The sequence below is a fragment of the Numenius arquata genome, chromosome 7 (assembly GCF_964106895.1).
Source record: "Numenius arquata chromosome 7, bNumArq3.hap1.1, whole genome shotgun sequence".
NCBI lineage: Eukaryota > Metazoa > Chordata > Aves > Charadriiformes > Scolopacidae > Numenius > Numenius arquata.
Window position 1 is genome coordinate 32,031,206 of NC_133582.1, and position 21,222 is coordinate 32,052,427.

The following is a 21,222-nucleotide window of genomic DNA, read 5'->3' on the forward strand; positions in this document are numbered from 1 at the left end:
AAAGCTTGAGAATGGACTTTGAGTGTATGTTTGGTACTTTTCATTTTACTCATCTTGTTTGTTTGCATGCTTATGCATATGCATAAGGCACACAGAGGACAGGGAGGTGATTTGAGGCAGCCAGCGTGGCTTCTCCAAGGGCAAGCCGTGCGTGACCAACCTAGTGGCCTTCTGTGGTGGAGCGACTACATCAGTGGACAAGGGAAGAGCTATGGATGTTGTCTCTCTGGACCTCTCTAAGGCATGTGACATGGTCCCCCACAATATCCTGCTCTCTGAATTGGAGAGATAGGGATTTGATGTGTGGACTTCTTGGTGGATGAGGAATTGGTTGGATGATCGCATGCAGAGGGTGGTGATCAGCGGCTCTATGTCCAGATGGAGATTGATAATAAGTGGTGTCCCTTAGGGGTCCGTACTGGGACCAGTACTGTTCAATGTCTTCATCAATGACGTAGACAGTGGGATCGAATGCACTCTCTGCAAGTTTGTGGATGACGCCAAGCCGAGTGGTGCAGCTGACATGCCTGAGAGATGGGATGCCATCCAGAGGGACCTGGACAGGCTCAAGAAGTGGGCTTGTGTGAACCTCATGAGGTTCAGCAGGGCCAAGTGCAGGGTCCTACAGCTGCCTCGGGGCAATCTCCGGTATCAATCCAGGCTGGGGGATGAAGGGATGGAGAGCAGCCCTGAGGAGAAGGACTTAGGGCTACTGGTGGATGAGAAGCTGGACGTGAGCTGGCAATGTGGGCTTGCAGCATAGAAAGCCCCCCAGCATCCTGGGCTGCATCCCCAACAGCATGGCCAGCAGGGCGAGAGGGGGGGGGGGGAATTCTGCCCCTCTGCTCTGCTCCGGGGAGACACCCCCACCCCTAGTGCTGCCTCCAGCTCTGGGGCCACCAACATCAGAAGGACACGGACCTGTTGGAGCAGGGCCAGAGGAGGCCACGGAGATGCTGGGAGGGCTGGAGCCCCTCTGCTGTGAGAACAGGCTGAGAGAGTTGGGGGTGTTCAGCCTGGAGAAGAGAAGGCTCGGGGGAGGCCTTATTGCAGCGTTTCAGTACTTAAAGGGGGCTGATAAGAAAGACGGGGACACAGTTTTTAGCAGGGCCTTTTGCAACAGGACAAGGGGTAACGGTTTTAAACTAAAAGAGGGTAGATTTGGACTAGATATAAGGAAGAAGTTTTTTGCAATGACGGTGGTGAAACACTGGCCCAGGTTGCCCAGGGAGGTGATAGATGCCCCATCCCTGGAGGTGTTCAAGGCCAGGTTGGACTGGGCTCTGAGCAACCTGATCTAGTTGAAGATGTCCCTGCTCATTTGCGGGGGCTGGACTAGATAACCTTTAAAGGTCCCTTCCAACCCAAACTATTCTTTGACTCTTTGATATGTGAGAATATTGTGCAAGGGGTGTTTTTCTCCCCTTAAAGATCAATGATTATTTCAAGAGTTGCGTTCTGATGTATTATGAGCTACCTCTGATTTGTATCTCAAAGGCTGAGAGACAGTCAGGTGGTGGGTTTGCCAGCAGATGAAGACACTCTCCTGTCCTCATAGCATAGGGCATTATTCAGAGCTGTGGTGAACCAAGTTGGGAACCCAGCTTTTCAAAGTTTGCAGGAGGAGGATTATCTTCATCATTATTATTATTAAGATTTTATTTTAAGCCAGATTGGCACCCCCAATCCACTTCTCGTTGCAACCCTGCAGTTCTGCTGAGCTGGTTGTGCTCGGTGGGGAGAGAGAACACAGGCCCATGTTGCTAGTAAATCTCATGGCAGAATTAGAAGATAGACAGTGATAGCAACTGCACAACTACTTCTTGGAAGGACTTGCTACCCACCTGGAGTACTGTGTCCAGCTTTGGAGTCCCCAGCATAAGAAGGAGGTGGACCTGTTGGAAAAGGTCCAGAGGAGGCCACAAAGATGATCAGAGGGCTGGAGCCCCTCTGCTGTGAGGACAGGCTGAGAGAGTTTTGGGGGTTCAGCCTGGAGAAGAGAAGGCTCCGGGGAGACCTTAGAGCCCCTTCCAGTCCCGAAAGGGGCTCCAGGAAAGCTGGGGAGGGACTCTTGATCAGGGAGGGGAGCCAGAGGACGAGGGGGAAGGGTCTTAAACTGAAAGAGGGGAGATTGAGATGAGATGTGGGGAAGAACTTCTTTTGTGTGAGGGTGGTGAGAGCCTGGCCCAGGTTGCCCAGAGAAGCTGTGGCTGCCCCATCCCTGGAGGGGTTCAAGGCCAGGTCGGAGGGGGCTTTGATCAACCTGGTCTGGTGGGAGGTGTCCCTGCCCATGGCAGGGGGTTGGAACTGGATGGTCTTTAAAGTCCCTTCCAACTCAAACCATTCTGTGCTTCTATGATTCTCTATATCCTGGTGTGTCAAAGGTTTGAGTCTCCAAACTTCACCTTTGAGGAAAGGCCACAGCGCAGCAATAAAGTGGTGGAGAAATCTAGAGCCAGGGGCAGATGGTGCCCTGGAGGTGAAGATGACAGACAGACAGCAAACACCATGTCTGCCAGGAGAGCAGAGCTTCCGCGCTTCTCTGGTGCTCTTCCTTCCAGAGTAGGTTAGTTCCCAAGTCCTGTATTTAAAGCCGAAAAGGAAGTCAAACAACGTTTTTCCAAAGCTGGTCGCTTTGGAAAGGGGAAGAATACGGCTGCTATTCTCAAGTACCTGACCCGAGCAATGTTTTTGAAGTGGTGCTTCACATCCATACTCAGAAAAACCCCTCCCTTGGAGATGGAGCCAGTGTGCCCTCCAGAGCTTAGTGTGCACAGTTGGGAATGTTTTGATCCCCTGTATTTTGCAAATAGATATTTGGAGGGGTTGGTTTTGGGGGTTTCTTTTGGGCTTTTTTGTTTGTTTGTTTTTATAGGAACAAGTTGTAAAATGATACAAATATGTCTTTCATTTATTACTTTACTTTTCCTTATTTAACTTGAGGATTATTGTGTATGTTATGAAACTCAGCAGCAGTTAGAAAGAAGCTAAGATCTTTTTTTGTTTTGTTTTTTTTTCCCTTTAAATTTGACAGTGTGTGGTTAATACGGTATCGCAGATAGAAGAAATAGATACAGAAGTGGTTGTTAAGTAAGTATACAGCCAGATTTATGGCTTTTTTGGTGATGGGTGGGGATTGGAGATGGATGCTTTATAGCATAGATAAATTTACCATTCTAATTTGTGCTTAAATTTCCCTGTAATTAAGGATTACCCTTGTCATTCACTTTAAGCCTCTGCTTCTGTCCTCCTCTGTGAGAATATTGTATATTGCCCTTCCCATTCAGCTTCTAATGTTACCTTAAACTTACCTTTAAAATAAATACTAAAATTCTGTGAATCTCACTGCATGAAGCATGAACTATGGATATATATCCCTTAACTACTTGAAGGCACTCCCTGTTGTCATAATCTGGGATTTTGGATTAAAATGTATCAGTAGTTTCAGTACCTCCTGCATGAACGACAACAGGAACTATCCAGAGAGGAAACCAGACAGTTTCAGACCCAAGAAATGGGTTGGCAGGAGCCTCCTGAAGCCCAGCAAATGCAACTGCCGTGTCCTGTGTCTTGGAAGGAGCAACCCCTTGGAAGAGGAGAGGCAGGAGCTGGCTGGCTTCAGAGCAGCTTTGCAGAGTAGGATCTGGGGGTCCTGGTGGAGAACTGGTTGGCCATGGACCAGCAGCGTGTCCTTGCAGCTGCAACCTGGGCCCTGTTAGCACAGCCAGCAGGATCGAGGAGCAAGAAAGGTGTTGAGATCCAGCAGAGGCCACTGGGTTGGTTGGGGGCCAAAACATGGAGTGTAAGAGGAACAGCTAAGGGAGCTGGGTCCCCCTCCAACCCAGGGGAGAATTGCCCACAGCTGCCCTATGGGGAGTGTGTTATAGTGGAGCTGTAGACACAGCCAGGCTCCTCTCAGAGGTGTGCAGGGGAAGGACGAGGGGCAATGGGCACAAGATTCATAGATTCATAGATTGGTCCAGGCCAGAAGGGACCTCCAAAGGTCATCTAGTCCGACCTCCCCGCAGTCAGCAGGGACACCCCCAACTAGACCAGGTTGCCCAGGGCCTCGTCGAGCTTCACCTTGAATATCTCAAGGGAAGGGGCCTCAACCACCTCCCTGGGCAACCTGTTCCAGTGTTCCACCACCCTCATGGTAAAGAACTTTTTCCTAATATCTGATCTAAATCTCCCCTTCTCCAACTTAAAACCATTGCCCCTCGTCCTGTCACTGCAGGCCTTTGTAAACAGACCTTCCCCAGCCTTCCTGTAGGCCCCCCTCAGGTACTGGAAGGCCACTATGAGGTCTCCCTGGAGCCTCCTTTTCTCCAAGCTGAACAACCCCAGCTCCCTCAGTCTGTCCTCATAGGAGAGGTGCTCCAGCCCCCTGGAGATGATGGGATGGTGAGGTGGAAGGGGAAAAGTGCTAGTTGAATCTTAGGAGAAATGTGTTCCCTATGAGGATGGTCAAAGACTGGAAGAGCGGCCCAGAGAGGCTGTTGGGTCTCTGTCCTGGGACATCGTCAAGCCTTGTCTGGGCAGGGCCCAGAGCCACCTGATCTAGATGGACCTGCATTGAGCAGGGGGTGGACAAGGCACCTCCAGAGGCCCGTGCCAGCTTCTCTTGTTCTGTAGCTCTGTGATTGATGTGGCTTAGGAAAGGGTTACTCCAAGGTTATAAAAGCAGACCAGCTGCTAAAGCAAAGTGAGTGGCAGAATCTGCAAGGGATTCATACCCCAACTGGGAAAAGAATGGGCACAGGGTGATTTTTAAACATCGGATGTTTGGTCGCCATTCTCCAATGTTTATTATTCTGCAGTTGGGTCCTAACTGTATTACGGAGTTTAACTTTTGTCCCGTCAATGACTTTTCTGCCCTTTGCCACAAACAGCTGACTTGCGCTTCAATAGCAGAAGTGGTCTCATTGCAATGCAACAAAATGGGCTCAATAACATGGCTTTTGTAACACTTGCAAGTATTTTCTTTTTTTCTTTTTTTTTTTTGTAATTTTTTTCCCCACGTGATTTCTGAAAATGTTATTAACCCCACTCCCTTATTGGTAACACATACTTATCCCTGGGGAAAAAAGAGCATTATGCCCTGGAAAAAACTAAATGGTAAAAGTGAGGCTTTTTTAGTATGATCTTTTTTTGTATTCCTCCTTCCCCATTCCACTTGCATACATTGTGTTGATCGCGACTGTTGTTCGGGTGATGTCTGTTCTGCCAGATAAAAGTCTACACGGTTTTCCTTACATTTAGTATTCCATTTAAAGCATGTTGGCTTCTTCTTTGTGTGCTAGTAAGCGTCACGGCCAGTAAACATTTGCTGTTTACTGAATGCTGCTCTTTTTTTTAGGCTCGCGGACCAGATGAGGATGATGAATTTTCCTCAGTGGTTTGATTTACTGAAGAATATTTTTTCCAAGTTTACCATCTTCCTCAAGAGAATAAAGGTAAGACATTCGTTTAGCGAGAGCTTCACGTAATTCAGACATGAAATGGAACAAAGTTGCTTTCCATTTGAAGTCTTAAGGTGTTGGTTTTGCTTAGAGAGTTCAAACTTTTGATTGAAAGAAGGATGCGTGAATATCGGCATCCAGGGCAAAACTGATTATTGCTAACAAAGAGAGCAGTGGGAAGGAGATAATACCTCTCGTTGCGTGATTACATCCATTTCAGGCTGCTAGGGATTAAGACAGAACGTCCGTATGTGTTAGATTGCTCCAAATGAGGTTTCTTTCACCATTCGCAGAAACATCTGATATCGGCTGTCATCAAAGACGGATAGATCTGCCTCCGAATGCTAATTACACAATAGAAAATAAAGCCAGGATTTAGTTCAATTTTGTGGCTAAAAGAAAATCTTTTCCTGGCACAAGCTTGTGGCACAGTGTTTTGGGTTTTGGTTGTTTGGTTGGGTTTTTTTTGTAATAAACGTTATATTTGATTCTAGGCAACGTTAAATACTATCCGTAGCGTGGTTTTCTTGGTTCTAGACAAGAACCAAAAAACCAGGGACCTGGAGGACACCTTACAGAAGAGCTCCGCTAAAGACAGCGTGGTGGACACAGAGGTGGCTTACCTGACTCACGAAGGCATGTTCATAAGCGACGCCTTCGGTGACGGGGACCTCCCGCCCGTAGCGGCTGACACTACCTCCCAGAGAAACCCTTCCCCGAGCAGCGAGCCCTGTAGCAGCGATTCGGTGTCCGAACCGGAGTGCGCCACCGACTCGTCATCCAGCAAAGAGCAAACCTCCTCTTCCGTTACTCCTGGGGGAGTAGAGATGATGTGAGTAAACCCTGCAATGCATCCGTAACGAGGTGTTAGCTGCAGGTGGTTGTTTCTGGTGATATGGTACAAAAATTGCTCTGGAGGAGTGTGTTTTTCTAGGTGAGTGGAGTGGAGTGGCTCTCCACTGTCACCTCTAGAGACTGCCATCAGACCGCGCTGGCCCCAGCTCGCCTTTGTGTGCTTTGTTTGCCTTGCTTTCCCCTCCGCATGGAGCGGTGCAGGTACTAATCATGTCACTCCTTACAGAAAAGGGCTCCTTCTCCATCTCTTCTGCTGGAAAGGGGAGATGCGGGTCTAGCCTACATGAAAGACAGATCATTCGTCATGACTTTAGCAATAGAGTCATGGAACGGTTTGGGTGGGAAGGGACCTTAAAGACCATCCATTCTCACCCCCTGCCCTGGGCAGGGACACCTCCCACCAGACCAGGTTGATCAAAGTCCCCTTCAACCTGGCCTTGAACCCCTCCAGGGATGGGGCAGCCACAGCTTCTCTGGGCAACCTGGGCCAGGCTCTCACCACCCTCACAGCAAAGAAGTTCTTCCCCAGATCTCAGCTCAGTCTCCCCTCTTTCAGTTTAAGACCCTTCCCCCTCGTCCTATGGCTCCCCTCCCTGATCAATAGTCCCTCCCCAGCTTTCCTGGAGCCCCCTTTAGGTACTGGACAAGAAGCATCTGTTCTCTCTTCATGTGCCCTATGGCTATGTTTTCTGTTTGTTTGTTTGTTTTTGTTTTTTTTTTTTAAAGCTGGCTTCATGGAATATACCTTGATAAATTCTAGCGAGAAATCTGCTGTTCATTGTTAACTCTTAGACTTGGATGGTTAAATAAATCCATCTCGGTGCTTTGGTAACATAGGCAGCTCTACCCTGTGGTGCTCTGGACTCCGCAGCTGGAACCTTTTTGGCATCCTTTTATGCATACACCTTATTTATGGCTGAAATTCAGAGCTACCTTTTTTAAAGAACCAGGCATAGCGTGTGTGGGACTCGGGCATGAGCAGTTTCAAAAGCCAGCGTGTCTGGATGCAGGGTTCTACAAAGCAAAATTGAAATGCCACTTGTTACTCTGCTGAAAGATGGAAGATGGCAAGTGGCCGGCTCGCTCTAGGTGGTACTCAAGTATCTGTACTTGTGTGGACTATACTGGGACTTTTGATAGAGACCTTCCCCCTCGAATCACAGTGCTGCCAGCACTGTGAAAAAGATAGGTTTAAAAATAAATATGCTGTGCATAAACCAAATTCTGTATCTCCAAACATCCATCGTACACTGGAAGAGAAATGCAAAGTGAAGAGGAGCCCAGGGTTACAGCGAGGAGCAGGGAAGGAGAAGGGGGTTAGATCTGAACTGGTCTGGACCACTTTGCCAAGTTTGCTAAAAATACCCCACCCGGTGAGATCTCTTGAGCAATAACGTTGTTCCTGAGGCTGGTTGCATAGCTTTGTTCTAAAGTGAGCTTGCTTCATCCCTCTTCTGGTTTTCTTTGCACTTCTGCTCTGTGTTTGGAGCCGGTTAATAAAATTACACGGCTACAACAGCGTTAGCCTAGTTGCCGCTGTGGATTTTCTCTCTCCTCTCATAGTGTCATCCCTTGAGCAGCCACACCGGACCAAAACATTGTTATCTTAATTAATTACGTGAACGGTAGAGCTGTGCTACGGGCCAGCCTCAAAATAGGAGACAAATCACAAAAGGGTTTTTAAAAAGTGCCAACTTAGCTTGTTAGACTTCAGGCTCCTAATAGAATGACTGCCTGTAGGTGAAGGTGGTGGGGAGGGCAGAACTATCTGTTTTAGTCCTTACACTTGCATTGAAAGAAAAAAATACTGTGTTTTACCTGTAATACACTTGTGATGCTCGAGTGTTACAGGAACTAGGTAAATTTTAGCTCGGTAAATGTTAATAACGTTTATTGTATCAGTAATAGCTATATCATGTTTTCTCTTCGACCATTAGTAGTGATTAGAATGTGGATTTAAAACAAAATATAAGGATGTGCAGTTGTGCATTTCCTCATTATAAGGACTGACAACGTTGACAGCAGCTCAGAAGACCCCATCTGTACAAAGTGACTTTGGTGGTTAACTGACCATCTGCATTTGACAGTTGCTGCAAGGCTCTTTCCTCCTTCAACCTGTGAGCAGAAATACTGGGTGGTTGGTTTGGTTTTTTTTTTAAAATTGATGCTCAACCAACTGGTTCTGTTATTTGTAGGATCAGTGATGACATGAAGCTGACTGACCTGGAACTGGGCAGGCTGGCAAACAATATTCAAGAATTACTTTATAACGCCTCTGATATCTGCCACGATCGTTCAGTCAAGTTCCTCATGGCAAGAGCAAAGGTAAGGAGCTTGGGTCAGACTGCTGGTGGGGTCTCGTCCTTAATGAGAATTTCCTCTCAAGTTACTGGTTTAATGAGAGAAAGTTTGGAAACGGCATTCTCATTTGAAATAAAGTAACTGTTCCTGCTGCCACAGGCACTTGATGTGAATGGCCAGAGCACGCAAGCATTAATGTATCATGTCAGTGCAAGGCAATATGGTTGTGATTGTTTTTTCCTTTTGAATATTATGACTTGCTGTATTTGAAGCTCCATGCAGAAGATGCTTATCTATGACAACGTAGCTGCTTGCACTGCAATCTACCTTCTCTGCCCCATGTAGGGTTAAATAATGTGCTGCTTAAAATACTAGTAGCCTTTAGACATGCTGACTAGTTGTTTCTTTACATCTCTGAATTTTTGTGTGGTGTGTCTCCTTACAGTGGTTTTCTTTGCATGTATAGGATGGCTTCCTAGAGAAGCTGAATTCCAACGAATTTGTTGCTCTTTCTCGCTTGATGGAAGGCTTTATCTTAGATACTGAGCAGATCTGCGGCAGGAAAAGTATGTCCTTGCGAGGAGCACTTCAGAGTCAAGCCAATAGATTTGTGAACAGGTTCCACGAGGAGAGGAAGACAAAACTAAGGTATGTTCGGGTAGAAGATCTTCGTATTCTTACATGAATAATTTTATCATTCATATGCCAGGCAAACACAATCTTTTCTTGCCTAGAACACTAGTAAGCCAGTTGTACTTAAGAGCGGAGGGTGAAAAAACTGTATTAAAACCCAATTATTTTCAATTGGCTTAGACTTTTACCATTTTCGTAACTTAACTTCTTCAAGCCGGATTGTTCTACAGTTACCTAAATAAGGACAGTAATAGGAATTCTAAATTAATTCTAAATGGGAATTACTCAGGACTGACATTGAAGAGCAGGATTGCTCTGTCTTGGGTTAAATAACTTCAGGATAATTCACTCCCAGATGCTTAAAAGAACCAAACACCCCCCCCAAAAAAAAACCCAAACAAACAAAAAACAACAACAAAACCCCAACCCAAAAACCTCCAACAAAAAACAACAGCTAAAAAAAAAACCAAACCAAAACACTTGCGGAACAGCCTTCCCAGTAAAATACATGGAGTCTTTTTGCTCTTATCCATCAAAAGCTCATAAATTTCCAGTATTTACACGTTACTTCAGTGTGTAGTGTACTCACAGTGTGGCAGTGATCTCATAAGGATCTCTATTGCCTAGTGTAGTCTTTTGTCCTCTATGACAGCTTGAATGAGCAAATTGTGACATCTCTAGGCTGACACGGTGGTTTTCTGGTTTGCTATTGCCAATTGTTGGGCACCTCTTTCTAATGAAGATGAAGGAAATAATATTTTGGGCCACTGTTTTGATTCCACAGCAAGGGCGGGCAAGAGAGGTGTCAAGACGAGGTATTTCATTTTCTCGGCCTCCTCTCTTTTGTGTTTATAACTAGCCTGCTCTTGGACAATGAGCGCTGGAAACAAGCTGAAGTTCCTGCTGAGTTTCAGGATCTTGTTGATTCGGTGTCAGATGGCAGAATTTCTCTCCCTGAAAAAAAACCAGCAGGTGCGTATCTTGCAGCCCTACCGTTAACTGAATTTATTATCAGCAAATGCTACTATTTAGTGTTGATGGACGTATTCTGATGTCACGCTTGTTCCGTGTTTGCTCACTGTCTTCTGGGGGATAAGAAGGAAGTTGATACCTTTTTTTTCTTTTGACTTACTGGTGTTGAAAGGTCTTGTAATGACCTTCAAAGATTATTTATTTATTTATTGAAAACCCATTTAAGTGTTAGCACAGGGAGGGAGCTACTTGTTTTATTATTGCATTAAGTATTCCCAGCGTAGATGCTTACGGACTTTGCACAAATTCAGTCTTTCCCCAGAACACACCACTGAAGTGTTGCAAGGGACCGAGGAGCTTGTGTGTGCATTTAACAAAACCTGCTCCTTCCCACTACTTCATCTGCCAGTTGTTCAGATGAAACGCAGCACGCTATGTGGAAGTGAAAACTCATGTACGTTCAATTATTTACCTTGCCACAGAGACCTCATTTGACCTCAGCCAAGTCCCTTTTTTCTCCTCCTGCCCTATTTCCCCCTGTGTGAAATGGGAATGTTCTTACCTTGTGAGGATCCTCGTCCGAGGTTGCAGTGACGAATGTCACTGCCAGAACAGGAGGAAATCGTACATAGAGGGAAAAGGAAATGGCAATGGATGAGAAGGAAGAAAATACAGTAATGTCATGGTAGAGTAAAGCCCAACCCCTTAAAAAGAAATATAGTGGAGACAGAGGGTGTATTAGGCAATAATCGCTCCAGTTATGGAATGCGACACCGAAATATGCTCATCAACCACTGCCCTTAAAATAAGTTCTTGCAGAGCTTCCTTCAAGAAGACAGGAAACTGGTGGCATGAAATTTAGCCATGCATGAAAAACTGCATCAGTGAGAGCTTCTACTATGAAGCCTGAGGAAGAAGTGGTTTGAAGCTAAAATATTAATATACACAGCAAATTATTTGAGAATGTATAGTAGAAAGCCTAGTGGCTTTCTCTGCTTTTCTTCTATTTGTAACCCGTTGTATTTGAAGTTTCTAAGTCCGTGATGACTGTGGGACTTCGGGGAATTTTTGATCAAAAATCCCAGTAGATAATGAAGTAGCTTTATGGGTTGTAATAATTACCATGGGTCACCAACTGTATAATAAACGTTGTAAAAGAGAGCAGTGCTCCAAAGATTGATTGTGGTTTTTTCTCAAGCCTTAGCAAGTGAATGCTACACTTCTAGAAAAAAAAAAAAAAAATAGCACTTTTTGTGCTTGTTTAAGTTGAACTCATCCCTTTTCCTTTCTTGCTAAAATGTGTAGCTACTGAAGAAAGAAAGCCAACGGAATTCCTTATTGTTGAAGGACAAAAATATGCAACAGTTGGGTAAGGTGCACTCTTTTCTATTAGCAGTGGGTTAGTTGGCAAGTGCTTTTGCGTAGAACTGCGATGAATACTAACAGCTTTAGGAATCTTATTTAAATACAGAAACCCCTCTCGTTCCACGGATCAGTTTCTCTTTAGCTCCCAAACAGTTCTAAAACATTGCAAGCTCTTCTGTGCATTGAAAAGCTGTTTCTTCTCTGTAGACATTCAGAAAATTTATGGTTTCATTTGAAGGCGTTTTTTTCCAATTATTTCATGAAAACACATTGTCGTGAAAATACAGGTTTGTCTTCATAGCATGCTGCTGTTATTTTTTGCAGTATAGGTTATCTCTGGCAAAATACGCGAGTCCACTTCTGAATGAGTGCTTATCTTATTCAGAATAAGAAATAAGATGGGGACCATCTCAGAAGCTGCATATGCTATTTCTTGGTACCCTGATTGCTTTGGATTGAAAAGTAGTTTCTTAAAGCTGTTATATCAAAGACATGTTAAAAATATATAACACTCATGTACTTCTTTCACTTAAAAGCATGCTGCGTTGCCAAAGACCGTGAGGCTTAAGCATTAAATATACATGAGTGTGTTTTTTTGGGGAGGGAGTAAAACCTGGAGATCTCACTCCCCAGAGTCCTAACATCAATTTACCCCAAAGTGAAAAGTTCTGATTTCCATAATGTCTTTGACCAGCTGTCACTTCCTGAGTTGCTTCATGATGATGCATCATTATTCAGTTAGAAACAAAAGCTGATGTCTCAGAACTTCTGTGCAGCCAACTGATATCGCTGCAGAAGAGCGTTTCAGGTCGCGGAGGAGCATTTGAACGTGCTTCAAAGGATAAAGTTTACTTAATAGACAATGTGTTTGATAATCCATCTCTGCTCATTTGAAACTTGTTATATTTAGCTCTGTGAAGCAGTTCTCAGCTTCATGTTGGTGCAAATTCTTGTTTCAGTTCTACACGCTTCTACATACAGTTTCATTGTATTTAATCAAATAAAATGCATTCACAAAAAGAGCCTAGATGTTCCTCAAAAATTCTCAAGGTGTTTATTTCCAGTAGATCGTTCATTGTCTTTCTGTACCCTGCTGCCGAAGGGAAGAGAGAGATTTAACTTTTTGAAGTTGAATCAAACTAACGTTTGATTTTTGCCTAGGTTTTCCTGCCTTCTGTGTATTTGAATTTAAAGGACTGTACCTGCTCTTTGTGGAGCCTTCTTAATTCCATCCAGTAGCTCCCAAATCCTCCAGTGCCTGCTGAATTCAGGGGAAATTGCAGGTGTTGAGCATCTTTGAATATTTGGTGCTGTTTCTACACAACTGCCTTCCCTGTTTGTGATTCCTTAGCATTCATTACATCCTTTCAGTGGTGGTTGTTGTCTACATTCTGTGAATTTTTATACTTGCTCAAAGTTGGCCAGAATTGTACAGTGGTATAGGAAAGGAGTTTGGGGGTTTTTTGTCCCCTGCCAACACTTACATGGAGACTTGTAGTACCACAGCAGTTTTATTAGAGATTAAAAAGTTGTACCAATGAACCTTAGAGATTTTCTCTCACGTATGTTAAGTACTTTTTCCACATGCCACCCTGTGGAATGGGTATTCTTTATAACCATCTTTATGTATATCCTCTTCTATGTTTTACTTCTACTTCAGATCAGTTAGTGGGTTTATTTAATGCTATAATCTCTAGCATTAGGTAGCTTTCTATCAATGTGACTGGCCTGTGTTCGATTTTTTTTCAGCATCTTCTGTGCACTGAGATGACATCTTTGGCTGTTTCCTCTCTTGTAGGACAGTATTGCTGTTAATAAGAATAATCCTGGAGTACTGCCAGTGTGTGGATAACATTCCTTCCATCGCCACTGACATGCTCACCCGCCTCTCTGATTTACTGAAGGTATGACTCCAAGCGTCTTACTGTCTGTGATGCTTCACGTGCTTTTATGTTTTCATATAAATGATACAAATTGTCTAGAAATGATTGTGTTTGTTACTGTGCTGTAAGGTGGCCTTTTAAGCTAAGGGCATTAAAAATGCAATTTGTTGTGCGAATTAACTTTGGGAGGGATGGCTTTCCTCTTGTTCACCTGGAAGATTGGAAATCCCGTCCAGTAGCGTTCGCCAGAGCTGCCTGTCCTTCAGGCTGGGGGTAGGATTAACGCTGCTAAAGAAAAAGCAATTTGATCCCAGATGCCACAGGGATAAATCTGTATTCAGGAAGGAAACGAGTCCCTTGGTTTTTACAAGTCAGCAGAGGTATAGTCAACAGAAGCAGGAAAAATAGTGTGGGATGAAGCTTCTGTTGTAAAATGTGAAGATGATGAAAGACTAGGACATTTTTCTCATTTACTTCTCACTAGAGAGGAGGAAAGCTGGTAAAGCACAGGTACTGCAAGGTCATACAAGTAACATATGAATGCACCTTAAAACTGTTATATATATACACATATCTATCTAGATTGATAGATAGGCTCCAAAGCCTACCAGTTAATTTATTTCAAGGTTTTCACTGATGTCTCTGCCCACAAAGGTTATGTCAGGTATTAGAGTTGTGAACATAAGCATAGTTGATAAAAGGCAAACAAATTCTTCTCTCCAAAAGTATATTTTACATAAGATGGGGGACAGGGGAGGGGAAACACACCCTAGGAGATGGACCTTTAAGTAATCTTCCTGTTGGTAGCTCTTAACCTGAATAACCAGCTGCAGGAACACTCTTCCCATGAGTCCTTCGGATTCATCCACAACCCTTCCCCTTTCCGAGTACTCTCCAAAGCCAATCCCTCAGCCTGGGACCGAGCACGAGTTTGCCTCTCATTCTCCAGCTGCTGCTTCGCTCGAGTCTTGCATCTTCTCGCAGGCCAGCAGAGTAGCAGCAGGTGCCTCAAACTCAGCCAGATTTGCATTTCTGTCTTCTCTCTCCCTACCGTATCTTGTTCTAGCTCTATGTCATTTGTGGTTTATTCCTCGACATCCAAACACGGTGCGTGGTTTGATTGTTGTATTGAGGTGCCATCATTTGGAGAGATGACCAGAGCAGCTAGCAAAAACAAAAGCTCATTTATTACACTTTGAACACAGGAAGAGCCACTCGGGGTGTCCTTGCAAGTCACTAGGCTTTTCCTTTGACAGCTGCCAGAGCTAGCAGATTCTGAAGGTAGTGAGAGTAGGTCTTAATTGCGATGGAAGCTGACAGTGTTCCCAGGTAATGAAATCCCAGGCCATTTTGGAGTCTGCAAGCAGAGTGAAATACCATCAGTGTGTGAACAAAAACACCATCATAATTACTGGAGTTGTTTAGCAGGTGCAGACAAGAGAAGGCTGGTGGCCCTGGGGCTGGAACGCAGAAATGCTTTCCTCCAAGCAGTCACAAGGAGGGAGTATTGCTCTTTTGATGTTTCAGGCACGCTACTTCTTCCCTGTTTTGTCTGCAACAGGCCATCCAGTAAGTTCCACCAAAGGCCGGGGGAGAGTATGAGTTACCCATCATCCTTTCTAGAGCTTGTTTTCCATGGCCTGCCGTGCAGTCAATGAGTTGGCATTAACCCAAGCTAAATACCTGGGAGAAGCTTAGGCCGTGTAGGATATATCTGTCTCTGGCTCCATGGATCTACTTCTAAAGGCCACTGGGAGGCATAAGAAAAAGCCTTGCTTTTCAGGAGGAGATGAAGTGACTGTCAGACAGTTTCAGACTCTGAGTTCTGTCTGAGAGCAGTCTCGGTTATGTCTCTCTCGGGCCAGGGGCCACGTGTAGCTCGGGTTTGGTTGTGGCTGGGTCACTGTTCTATCCCTGGATACCCAACTGGGACTGGTTCTCTTTAACATCTTTGTCGGAGACCTGGACGGTGGGATTGAGTGCACCCTCAGCGAGTTTGCTGACAACACCGAGCTGTGAGGGGTGGTCGACACGCTGGAGGGAAGGGATGTATCCAGAGGGACTTGGATGGGCTGGAGAGGTGGGACCATGTGAACCTCATGCAGTTCAACTAGGCCAAGTGCAAGGTCCTGCACGTGGATCACAGCAATCCCAGGCACAAATACAGGTTGGGTGGAGATTGGATTGAGAGCAGCCCTGAGGAGAAGGACTTGGGGGTGTTGGTGGGTGAGAAGCTCAACATGAGCCAGCAATGTGCCGTGGCAGCCGGAAAGCCAACCCCACCCTGGGCTGCATCCCCAGCAGCGTGGCCAGCAGGGCGTGGGGGGGGGATTCTGCCCCTCTGCTCCGCTCTGGGGAGACCCCCCTGCAGTGCTGCCACCAACATCAGAAGGACATGAGCCTGTTGGTACAGGTCCAGAGGAGGCCACGGAGATGCTGGGAGGGCTGCAGCCCCTCTGCTGTGAGGACCGGCTGAGAGAGTTGATGGGGTTCAGCCTGGAGAAGAGAAGGCTCCGGGGAGACCTTAGAGCCCCTTCCAGTCCCTACAGGGGCTCCAGGAAAACTGGGGAGGGACTCTTGATCAGGGAGGGGAGCCATAGGACGAGGGGGAATGGTTTTAAACCGAAAGAGGGGAGATTGAGATGAGATCTTGGGAAGAACTTCTTTTGTGTGAGGGTGGTGAGAGCCTGGCCCAGGTTGCCTAGAGAAGCTGTGGCTGCCCCATCCCTGGAGGGGTTCAAGGCCAGGTTGGATGGAGCTTTGAGCAGCCTGGTCCGGTGTGAGGTGTCTGTAGGTTTTGCCTCCCTATTTCCACCCCACTGTCAACAGGACAGTTCTGTTCAAACATCAGCCCTGGGACTTCTGCTTCCCATTCAGACCAGGAGTCGGGGATAGCAGCGATGGCTCTTCTGTCTCTACTGCATCACCCCAACTAGAATGGAGTATCTGGTGTCTCAAGCTGGGTGGTGGAGCAGAATCCCAAAATAAGACAGAACATGCTAACAGGAACTGTTGTACTGTCCGGAGACCTTGCTGGCCTGTGTGCATTTAATGATAACTTCTTGTCTCCTGGAACTAAGTTAGGAAGAGCAAGGCATGAGTCGTGCACTGTACCTGGAATTCTTACAGAATTGGGTTTTGACATGGCTTCTATGCATCATTTCTTCATCTCTGCATTCCATAGTGTTACAAACCCAGATCCAGCCGCCTTGGCAGCAGTGAGTTTCAGTGCTTCCGAGTTTTCTTTAACATCAGCAGTGGGGAAGGTGTAGAACCAGAGCAGAAACTTGTTCTTTTGCTATTTTCCATTCTGACGTTAACACTTGTCTACTGGACTTCACAAAACTGGTGACATCCTTCCCCTTCACTCCACCCAATGCCCTGGTTTGAGAAATACATTTCGATACATTTATTATTATTTTTTATTATTATTATAAAGCTGTTCTTGCGTATGGCTTTCAAAGTAGGGCTGACCACAGCTGGCCCTCAGCAAGGCTGACTCGCTGCGGAGTCTCGCCCAAAAGCCTCACCCAAAGGTCTCATAGAGGAGCAGAAATGAGTCCCTGGATTGAAATCACTGAGCAGCTAACTGTGGTTTTAATAAGAGTATTTCTGCTTCCCTCTGCTGAAACGCTGCCTTGAGTTATTTTGGGCAGGTAACTACTGAGAGTAGTGAAAAAGTTATTTTGTCTTACTAGTGAAGTCGTGGCCGCCTCTGGGGCAAGGAGTATGTGAAATTCTGGTACTGGCCCTCATTTATGTTGTAATAATCTGTTTAATCCTGCAGAATTCTATTGGTGGTATTTCTAAACTGTGGTTATGGCCAGTTCTTAGAGTCAGCATAAATCTTCACTCTTTCTTTCTCACAGTATTTCAACTCTAGAAGCTGCCAACTAGTGCTTGGAGCTGGTGCGTTACAAGTTGTTGGTTTGAAAACGATCACTACAAAAAACCTAGGTATGGATTTCTGTATTGAAAACGTCAAAGCTTATTGTCCTGCCTGTTTAAAAAAAAAACAAAACAAAACAAAACAAAAAAAAAAAACACAGAACAACAAAATCCTAAACGTTTATGATAAGCTGTTGTTGCTTTGTGGTGCCATGCGTGGAACACAGAGGGTGATAAGCCCTTGCCGGTGAGGGGGTAAAACATGTAGAAAAGCCGGTCTAGTTAAGGGGTGCACTTAAAATCCATCAAATCCCTTTGCTGGCTACTGGATGACTTTAAATATAAAGCTGCACTGAAGGAAACATAAGAACAAACAAGTTCAGCATATTTGGCCAGCAAGTTTTCCATGAAAATGTTTTGACTGGGGGAAGGTGTAGTTGCTTTTTCAGCAGCGCCTTTGGCGTGCTCAGGAGCTGCTTGATGTTTGGGTCTCGAGACTGGAGGGAGGGAGGGAGAGTGAGGAACCCCCGTCTCCTGGGCGTTTCTCTGGGCTGTTCTGTCCTGTCCTGTCTGCCCCGTGGTACTGTATCCTGTAACGCCATGTCCCCATACAGCTCCCGTGGATTGTAACTGCTTGTCAGTGACATGCAAAGCGATTTCTGTGGGTGGCTCTGAGTTGACTAGTTAGTTTTTATGTGGTTGAACCATGTCCCGGTGTGGTCAGGTAACTTGGGGCTCTCTCTGTGCTGAATCCAAGCTATGACTCGAGCTTTAGAGTTTCTTATTTTCAGTGTGAAGCTGTTGAAGTGTGCAGTGTTGCCAGCCCCAAGTTACCCTTTAGCTGCTCTGAAACGCTGGGGAAAAAGAACTAGGTACCCAGTTCCACCCTACAGAAAAGTCTTGACACGCTCCTCAAGATCCCCACTTTTAAATTTATCTCCTGAAATTCAGAGCCTTTGGTTGATGAATGTTTGAACTCACAGCTCCCATGGTTCAGGGTGTCCCGATTACCAGTCTGCCTTTCTCTTTTAAAAAAGGGAATGGCTTGAGGAGGGGGGGGTTGAGAGCCTTCCTCCCCAGGGGTCGTGGGCCGTCACATTGGAGCAGCCACAAGTTAGCAGAGAAAAGCTGGGCTGTGTCCTTGCTCCAGAAGGGCTTGGCCAGCATGGTGACCACACCAGCACCGCCGCACGGTCCTCCTGCCAGCTCAGGCCCTCTTGGACCCAGGAGAAAGCTGGGTTTTGGGAATCCTGCCGGCAGAGCAGGCTCTGGGCAGCACTGGCAGGGCAGGGTGTCTACCTACGCCTCCTGCCGAAGAAATATTGGTGCCTGCAGAACGCGGCTGCCGAGGTGAGGGAGCCGATGAGTCAGATCTTTTGAGATCTCGCCGAGGTCTGCGTGTACTCAGGGCTCAAAATGTCAAGTAGACACTTAAAGCCTGTTGTAAAATTACTCCCTTGCCCCATATCTTGCGGGAGCTGGGTGTGTACAGCCAGGTTCTGGGTTGGCGTCTTCACTGGGTGGGGTTTCCCAGTGGGAACAAATGCTTACCTCCTTTTATTAAAAAAAAAAACAAAAAAACAAAACAACAAACCAACCAAACAACAAACCCCAAAAAGCCAACCATGTTAAATTGTGGCAGATCTGCTATTTATATGAAAGGAGATACAAAAAGACTCTTCCTGTGTAATAATTATTTTTCTTTTCCTCTCTCTCTCTTCTGGATTTACAGCCCTTTCTTCACGTTGCCTACAGCTAATCGTACACTACATTCCTATTATCAGGGCTCATTTTGAAGCTCGACTGCAGCCGAAGCAGTTTAGCATGCTCAGGCATTTTGACCACATTACAAAGGTAATTCTTTTGGCATTTCCTCATTAAACACGGAAGTTCTGCTTTTCAGCTGTGCTCTGAAGAATACGAATGCCATTAGATAGTAAATAAAACCTGCTTTTTTTTTTTTTCTGTTACAGGATTATCATGACCACATAGCTGAAATTTCAGCGAAGCTCGTTGCCATAATGGATAGCTTATTTGACAAACTGTTATCCAAGGTAATGATTTATGGAAATAATTATACACTCTCTAAATTGCAGTTGGAGATCTCCTTGTGTACAATCCAGATGTTTCAAATGGAGCCTTAAACTTTCCTAATCGGGACTTGTTTGAACTCCTTTAAACTGTATAAACACAAAGCAAGCCGTGTTGTGCTTGCGAATGTGTTTTGTCTTAACGTTTGCCCCCCTGGGTGTCATTTGCCTTCACCCCCACCCCAAAAAAAATGGTTGGTTTACTCCTTCAGCAGTATCAGGAATGCTTTGGCTGGCGCGGATGCTCTGGGGTTTAGAAACTGGAGTGCTCTCCCACCCCCAGCAGCTTTATCCACCCACAAGCTCATGTCTGCAGTCAGGCTGAGCCAGTTCCCGTCTCTGGCTCTTCCCGACGCTGCCTTTTTGGAAGTGGGGAGCGTGTAATTTCCTGCAGCTGAGGAAACAGCACCAAAACTGCCGAGGAGGAAGAGGTTTTGGAGGGGAAGGACCAGCCCATCTCTTGGGCCGCAGGCCTGGGGAGTAGAAGGCTGCACTTAGCAGTTCCTGCTGTGGAGCAGCATTAATAGCTGTCCCATGAAGCGCTCTTAATATTTTTGGGGGGGGGTGTTTGAGGATTCATCGCTGGAACAGGTTGGTCCTGGGCTGGATGTACTCACTTTGACTCACCTCAAGGTGAAATGCAGTGACAGAGACTGCCCCAAGAGGGGACCTCCTGTGCCCACAGATCCCACAGATAAATACACAAGCTTTTAAAGCGTAGTGTTTCGCTTTGGATCTTACAGTTTTTTTGTTTGTTGGTTGTTTTTTTTTAACCAAAAAAAAAAAAAAAAAGCAGCTGTTCCATGAGAGAAATGAATTAATTCTTTAGTGAGAGGTTTGATTGATGGGCCTGGGCCACCCTTTTCCTTGTAGTAGCTCATGAGAAGCACAGCATCTCCCTGGTGGGGGACAGGCTGGAGACGGCGGTGAAGCAGCTGGAACGGGCAACCTTCCTGTGTTCCTTGCTGTTTCTGTAATTTTATTGTTTATTTTATGTTGTGCTTTTTCTTTTCATCTGTTTCTTTGGGCTGTCAAATAGCTTTATGTAAGCTTGGGGGTGGGGGGGGAGCCAAAGCATTTAAATTCATAGAATGGAATCATAGAATGGTTCGGGTTGGAGGGGACCTTAAAGATCATCGAGTTCCAACCCCCCTGCCCTGGGCAGGGACAAAATTAGGATTCCCTACCCCCTGTTTGTGTTTATACTTTTAAAAACATATTTATGCCCTTTTCTAAAGATCCAAATAGCAGTCTGCTGCTTTTTTGGGCTCTTTTCCCCCACATAAAAATACCTGTTGTGTGAAGCAACGTGGCTTTTTGCTCACATTACCTCTCATCTCTTGAAAATGAAAGGCAAATGCAGTTTAGATTAGTGATACTAAACCAGTTAGCCCACAACAAACCAGTAACGCAGTTGATGTTCTTGATGGTAAGTTAGTAAGTGTGCATCCTGTACTGCCCTTCCATCTTTACTGCCCGTTCTCCCCTTGGGAGCTGACACAAGCTGTAAATTGAGAATATCCCTGTCCTTTAGAGCTCTTAAAGACTTGAGGGAGAGTGCTTGGCTCAGGGGAACGCAACCCACAGAGGAGAGGAGAAAAGGAGAGCAGGTGGTGATTTGCCTCTGAATATTCCTACCATGCCCCATCATTTTAGCTCATCTCGTTCCTGAAGTCATGAAATCTTGGCACTGAAGGCTGCGAAGAACATAAAAACCAGGAAATGCACAAATGGGCATGTCAGTGCGACCGTGTCAGTGTGTTCTTTGTGTTC

The 21,222-nt window shown here is 45.6% G+C and overlaps 1 protein-coding gene across 2 annotated transcripts in view; it reads left to right on the forward strand.

Moving 5' to 3' along the window:
• The window catches only part of VPS54 (VPS54 subunit of GARP complex), a 43,729-nt gene that overhangs the window by 16,192 nt on the left and 6,315 nt on the right, over positions 1–21,222 (forward strand). For both annotated transcript variants that reach the window (XM_074150795.1, XM_074150796.1), the window contains exons 9-19: positions 3,035–3,090; positions 5,360–5,456; positions 5,957–6,294; positions 8,513–8,642; positions 9,085–9,266; positions 10,111–10,223; positions 11,529–11,592; positions 13,387–13,492; positions 17,341–17,428; positions 19,092–19,213; positions 19,333–19,413. In XM_074150795.1, the coding sequence (XP_074006896.1) occupies positions 3,035–3,090; positions 5,360–5,456; positions 5,957–6,294; positions 8,513–8,642; positions 9,085–9,266; positions 10,111–10,223; positions 11,529–11,592; positions 13,387–13,492; positions 17,341–17,428; positions 19,092–19,213; positions 19,333–19,413 (1,377 nt within the window). The remainder of the gene's footprint in view (positions 1–3,034; positions 3,091–5,359; positions 5,457–5,956; positions 6,295–8,512; positions 8,643–9,084; positions 9,267–10,110; positions 10,224–11,528; positions 11,593–13,386; positions 13,493–17,340; positions 17,429–19,091; positions 19,214–19,332; positions 19,414–21,222) is intronic.